Raw genomic sequence first — 6267 nt, forward strand, 5'->3', positions numbered from 1 at the left:
CACCTGATGGAGGCCCAAAACCTGATAGCCAAGGACAACTTCATGGGGGGCATGGTGAAGGGGAAGAGCGACCCCTACGTCAAGATCCGAGTGGCCGGTATAACGTTCCGCAGCCACACCATCAAGGAGAACCTCAATCCCGTCTGGAATGAACTCTATGAGGTATTGTGACTTTTAAACATCGAGAGGTCAGTTCTTCCTCCTACCGATGAGATTATGAAGCTTTAGCTGAATTTGTTTTCTCCGATGTAGGTGATTTTGACTCAGCTTCCAGGTCAAGAGATCCAGTTTGAGTTGTTTGATAAGGACATCGATCAGGACGACTTCCTCGGAAGGTGCGCAGAGACATTACAAACACATCTTACACAATATTTCTGGTTGCATTGCTCATATAACTGAAGGAAACCATGTCAGATTGATTGATCGAGTCCTGTCTTTGCAGGTTCAAGCTTAGCCTACGAGACATCATCAGCGCACAATTCATTGACACGGTGTGTGATGCATACTGTACTTAAAATGATCCAAACACACGATTTAACGTATAATATTTAACCTGAACATTTTTATGCTGCTCTTGTTTTAGTGGTACACACTAAATGATGTGAAGTCAGGTCGAGTTCACCTGGTGCTGGAGTGGCTGTCCAGAGTGTCAGACCTACCCAGACTGGAGCAGGTTAGACATGTTCTCTCCATTTTTATTTATTTTTTTATTATTGTCTTTTCCTTTTGGATACACCAAGGCAGTATTCTTTTAAAAAACAACTCAATGGTCAATGCCTTAAAGAAATGCTAAACTGAGCAATTATCTTGTAGCAATAATAAAAGTGAATCCAGTCTCATTCAAGGTAATTATGGCTTAAGCCACTTTCTAGTAAAGGCCTTTGCCTGCAGCACTTACATTCCACAACAGGTATTTGACACCAGAGCTACATTTTCTGAAAGCAGGGCCTCAGTATAGAGTTTTTTTCCCCCCTTGTAGGACTTCATGAACATCCTACTTGAAAGACCTTTAAGATAAGAAAGATTAGAACATAAGATAATGATTCTCTGCAGGGCTGCTGGAAGATTTGGTGTAATAACTTAGAAACAATAAAGACCTTTTAGATCTCCCTCTCTTTAAAGGCAATAATACGATTTTTTAAAAGTTTCTCGTAATACAAAAACTATGTACAATGTTAAAGATATTTGTTGCTGCATTTGTTCTGTATGTCCAAACTGGAAGTGACCCCTTCCCAGTGCATCTCTAATCTAAGAGATAAGGGCAAATTTGCTCTCACTGTTATGTGCAAAATGCATTTTAAAGTTTAGCCAAAGTTGCAACTGTAGGAGCTGGTGTTAACCAAATAGGTCGCACTTGCTTGCTGTGCAGCTGCTGAGTGATGCATAACATGTAGGCTTGTTTCTCACCAGGACACAACCTAATTAATTAGTCTCTCAAAGCCTTAGGTTCGCTTCATATCAACTTTAGAAGGTATTTTTGCATGGAATGAGGACTGCAGATTTTTCCCTCATCTTACACAGAGGAGGTGGAGACTCATGGAAACCTAATATTTAACTTATAACTCCTGTTCAGTTGTTCGATTGGCCAAATAAGTTGCATTTTTATTTATTTACTTACTTATTTATTTATTCCTATTGTTATATTATATTATATCTGTTTGTCTCACAGCTTGTAACTCAGGTGGTTATTTACTGATGATGTAGCGTTCTCCATGCTGTTGTTGTTGTTGTTGTTGTTGTCATGTTCTCCCCTTGCCTGGTCCCTTCTCATGTCCCCACACCGCCCTTCTGCTGTTCTTCTTTATCTCTGTTCTTTACCCTCCTGTTTTGTCATTTCGCAAAACAAGAAATAAAATAGAAAATCATGCTCCAGGAGAAGTATGTCAGACTTCTCCCTTGCAGAGCAAATCGGTGTGGCATGACTGGGCATCTAGAACTATCACACTATTTGCCCAAGTTGCTGCAAACAAAAAAAAACTCTTGTAGTGTGTAAGACAACAGAACTTTATTAATCTCAAAGGAAATTTTTGAATCCGGAAGGAAATTCTTGTAGCCTTGGACTTCAGTGTGCTAGTATTGTTGTTTGGCTCCTTTGGCAGTTTAGAAAAAAACAACAAAAAAACAGGCTAGATGACCGGCTGCTGTGGCTGCCAGACAAAAACCATCAAATTAAAGTAACTCAGGTGCAAAAACTATAAATTCACAGACATTTTTCATTGTTTGTTTTGTAGAGGAGTGCTGTTATTTTAGATGTTTGGCCTAAATGATCACAAACATCTTCAATAGGTGTTAACATATTCTCAAGATTGTTTAAAAAAATCTTCTTTTGGAAGACAAAAAAGCCCACTGCACTACTGATTCCAAAACACTTTAGTTTAATATAGTCAAATGAAAATGTACAATGTCAATGAATGTTTTTAATTAATTCTATAGAACGCTCCAGGAGAGATTGAAAAACTAAAAATGACTTTTCATTGTGTTGTGGGCTGCAACATAAAATGGAGACGAACACCAGAGTTTATGAATGTGCTTCAACTTTACAGTTAATGTCTTTAATTTGATAGACTTTCCTGCACAGTTTGAAACAGAAAACTCCTGTGAAATGCATGTTTGTGAAGAAAACTTTCTTCTTGCACAATGAGTCTTACTAAAAATTTCCTCTCTCCTCTCTTTTTATCTCCCTGTGTGACATGATTTCCCGTTTCCTACAGATCTTGCAGTATCAGTCCCAGCACACGTACCAAAACAAGGTCGTGCCATCAGCGGCTGTGCTATTTGTGTATGTGGAGCGAGCCCACGGCCTGCCGGTGAGACCACATCTTTGAGTCCCTGTTGTTTAAAGTTATGCGAGTGGAGGAGCACAAAAGCTGCTTTCATTGTCAGTGTACCGCATAGAGCACTGCACTGTAGTGCACCAATGCAGCTGCTGTTCAGGTATACATTAAATCAAGTGCGTTGACTTTAGTTGATGCTGTTAATTACAATTTTTTGCATTATACTTTGTATGTTATATCAGTTAAAGAAGAGTGGAAAGGAACCAAAGGCTGGAGCTGAGATTCTCCTCAAAGGTGTTTCAAACAAAACCAAGGTAGGTGGATGACTTTTGCACTGAGCATGTGTGTGTAATTAAAAAAAATGTTGTTTGACAAAAGGCATAAATGTTTTACTCCATAGATTTGTGAGCGTTCCACATCCCCTCGATGGGATGAAGCTTTTCATTATTTGGTGCGTGACCCCAGAGATGAAACACTCACAGTCAAGGTGAGAGAATAGACAACAACAGTAAATAAATGGTACCCACACCATTCACCAGGCCTGTCAGTTTTTTCTGTCAAAGCTGGCATGTTGTAGAGAAAGTCTAAAAGATGTGTACTGTGCGTGTTTTCTTCCAGCTCTCCCACAGCTGGGGCCAGGCCCTCGGCTCCTTGACTCTTCCTCTGAGGGAGGTGCTGGCCGAGCCGGGGCTGGTGCTGGACCGCTGGCTCAGTCTGGACGGAGCTCTGCCAGAGAGCCAGATTCTGCTGAGGGTCACACTCAAGGTACTCACAACATACTGCTTATTTTGTCTGCAGTATGTGTGGATGGGAGCAACGTCCTGATTGTGATTCATTCCGTCACTGTTTGTAGCTGAAAGTTATTATCCTGTATTAAACCAGTGTCGAAAAAAAACCCCCACTTATAGCCGAGAAATGCGTGCTCTATGTGATTTTTTACTCAGAGGAGATGCAATGAGTTTATCAGTGGACTTTTGTGGTGCTAATATATGATGGTTATTTTTTTTACCTTTGGACACAACCAGGATGTGTGTTTCCCAGTTTTGAGTATTTATGCTAAATTAAGCTAACTGTGCTTCACAAGTGTATTTTTTTGTATACTTTCAAGGTATCCTTCAGCAGATATGTTGTTTTGTAATTTGGGGGAAATGCAAAACATTAAAGATCTGTGCCGTGTAACTGTGCACCAGTATCTGACAGGGAAAGTAGAATTTACTCACTAGTACAAGATTGTTATGCAGCAGCAGCAGTGTCATATTTAGAAATGATTTCCACGTCTTGCAGCTCTTGGACACTCAGCTGGCAGTGTGTCGTAGGGCTCCAGGGGATGCCGGCAATGACGGCGGTGGAGATGAAGTCGTGCCCAGATGGGATCCTTCCCATCTAGACCTGAGACACAGAGGTGGATTCACCATGTGAGTCACACATAGAGTCCCTGTTCCTTTGTTGTGCCCCACGGTTTCACTGTAAAAACAGCCCTTATCACAGTTTTCTCAGTAGGCTGTTGTTCAGAATATTTCTTCCCAAGACGACACAATGTAAGTCAACACATTTCCCCATTTGTGTCTTCAACAGCAGTGACAGCCCTAACTCAGCAGGCCAGGTGAAGCTGACCATCGGCTACTCCTCCGAGGAAAACCGGCTTTTCATCACGGTTCACTCCTGCAGGTTTCTATTATACACACACTGACCTTTTCACCGTCACATTTATCAGCTGGTACCATTTTATGATCTAAATATGATGTTTGTTTACCCACAGAGCTCTGGCAGCCTGCTCCAAGGACGGTGCAGACCCGTATGTTTCCTTCATCCTCCTGCCTGACAAGAAGGCGACCACCAAGAGGAGAACCGCCACCAAGAAGAGAGACCTCAACCCCGAATTCAACGAGAGGTGAGACAAACAAATGGGACACTTGCGATTGTGAAAGAAGTGTGAGGATGTCAATTTAACTCTCCCGCCTTTCTCGTTCTTTCTGTAGGTTCGATTTTGATTTTTCCCTCGAGGAGTCCACGCAGAGGAGGCTGGACCTGTCCGTGAAGAACAGCGTCTCCTTTATGAGCAGGGAGAGGGAGCTTATCGGCAAGGTATTTATCATTCATCAAAATGCAGTCAGTTATTGCCTCAGGTTGCATGAAAGTCTTGGTTTTGCTTTAGTGATAATCACAAGACTTTTGCTTTCCCTCTTTGTCCTCAGTTGCAGCTTGACCTGGACCAAATTGACCTCAAGGCTGGTGTCACACAATGGTAATGATTCACACTACTGCCACTGGACAACATTGTGTAGTGATGTAAACAAATTCAAAATATTGCTTTGCTAGAGGTTACATAAACTCCAACATGTACCCTTCATTTTCCAGGTACGATTTGGTGGCAGAGACCAACTAGAAGACTCGATACCTGATCTTCGGTACTATATAACATAAACGTTGCTTCTGTGATCTGTGATTTGTGCGTTTGTGTATTCAGCTTAAACGAAAATTTCCACCATCACCGAAGAAACATACTGTAACAACGTTAGCTCCACAAACACACAGTCCATCAGTATTTATGAGAAGAAACTTTACATGTAGCTTATCATTCGTAAAGTGTGTAAATGTGCTGAATTCGTCCTGTCACGGACAGAAATTTTGGCTTCATAGATATTTGATAATGCAACTGTGTTGCACGACAAACCAAGAATATATGTGTTTAAAAGCATGTAAAAGTCCTCTTTGAATTATATTTAAAAAAGGGCTTATATGTGGTTAATATCCTAAGATAGGACTATGTTTTATGGATTTACAGCATTCAACACAAGTGAAAGAGATTTCTTTGAATTTTATTTTTTACAGTCTCCAAACAATTCCCATTGTTTATATACGTTTATATTATTGCCTTAAGTATTACAAAACTGTGCACAGTTTTTCAGTGTTTATGAAATGTGTTCCAGATGAAGTTTTATATGTTTTAACCAGAGCTTTCTGACATTACTTTTATAAATCAAAGTATTACAAACCTAGACCCTCACATTACCACTGAAAACAGAGGTATGATACTGTAAGCAGAGTCTAAATCACTGTGGTTTTATGAAGAGAAAAAACTTTGTAGATAACAAAAACGCATCGCTGGTGTTTCGGCACCCACGGCTTCTTTGTGTTTTTATGTGCTTGTAGCGCTTCAGTGCAGCCGGACCGATGCTGTCGGCTGTGTTTAATGCTTTGTTTTTTGAGCAATACAGTTTACGAGAAGCAGGATTGTCGTGTGTCAGTGGTGGCGCGGCTTCCAAAAGAGACCTGGATGCTGATTTGTGGCAAAGAAAACCTGTCGCAGAAAGGAAACTGCTGTGCTTTGACATAATTTGAACATATCATCGTGTATCTGCTGAAGTTGTTGATTAAAGTTTGCACTCTCATGAATGACTTTGTGATTTTATTTCATCAACAAATTTCCCATCAACAAAAAAACAGGCTGCAGGGTGGCGCAGTTGGTAGCACTGTTGCCTTGCAGCAAGAA

At 40.8% G+C, this 6267-nt stretch overlaps 1 protein-coding gene across 1 annotated transcript in view; it reads left to right on the plus strand.

The window, feature by feature from the left end:
• The window catches only part of esyt1a (extended synaptotagmin-like protein 1a), a 16594-nt gene extending 10424 nt beyond the window's left edge, over nucleotides 1–6170 (plus strand). The window contains exons 18-31 of the mRNA XM_008281248.1: nucleotides 1–162; nucleotides 253–335; nucleotides 443–491; nucleotides 584–673; nucleotides 2712–2807; nucleotides 3017–3088; nucleotides 3175–3261; nucleotides 3393–3539; nucleotides 4059–4189; nucleotides 4350–4442; nucleotides 4534–4665; nucleotides 4754–4859; nucleotides 4970–5019; nucleotides 5133–6170. The exon at nucleotides 1–162 is cut by the window's left edge and continues 15 nt beyond it. Coding sequence (XP_008279470.1) covers nucleotides 1–162; nucleotides 253–335; nucleotides 443–491; nucleotides 584–673; nucleotides 2712–2807; nucleotides 3017–3088; nucleotides 3175–3261; nucleotides 3393–3539; nucleotides 4059–4189; nucleotides 4350–4442; nucleotides 4534–4665; nucleotides 4754–4859; nucleotides 4970–5019; nucleotides 5133–5160 — 1326 coding nt within the window. The 3' untranslated portion in view covers nucleotides 5161–6170. The remainder of the gene's footprint in view (nucleotides 163–252; nucleotides 336–442; nucleotides 492–583; nucleotides 674–2711; nucleotides 2808–3016; nucleotides 3089–3174; nucleotides 3262–3392; nucleotides 3540–4058; nucleotides 4190–4349; nucleotides 4443–4533; nucleotides 4666–4753; nucleotides 4860–4969; nucleotides 5020–5132) is intronic.
• Nucleotides 6171–6267: the final 97 nt, after the last annotated feature.

The sequence above is a fragment of the Stegastes partitus genome, unplaced genomic scaffold (genome assembly GCF_000690725.1).
Source record: "Stegastes partitus isolate 25-593 unplaced genomic scaffold, Stegastes_partitus-1.0.2 Scaffold227, whole genome shotgun sequence".
Classification (NCBI taxonomy): domain Eukaryota; kingdom Metazoa; phylum Chordata; class Actinopteri; family Pomacentridae; genus Stegastes; species Stegastes partitus.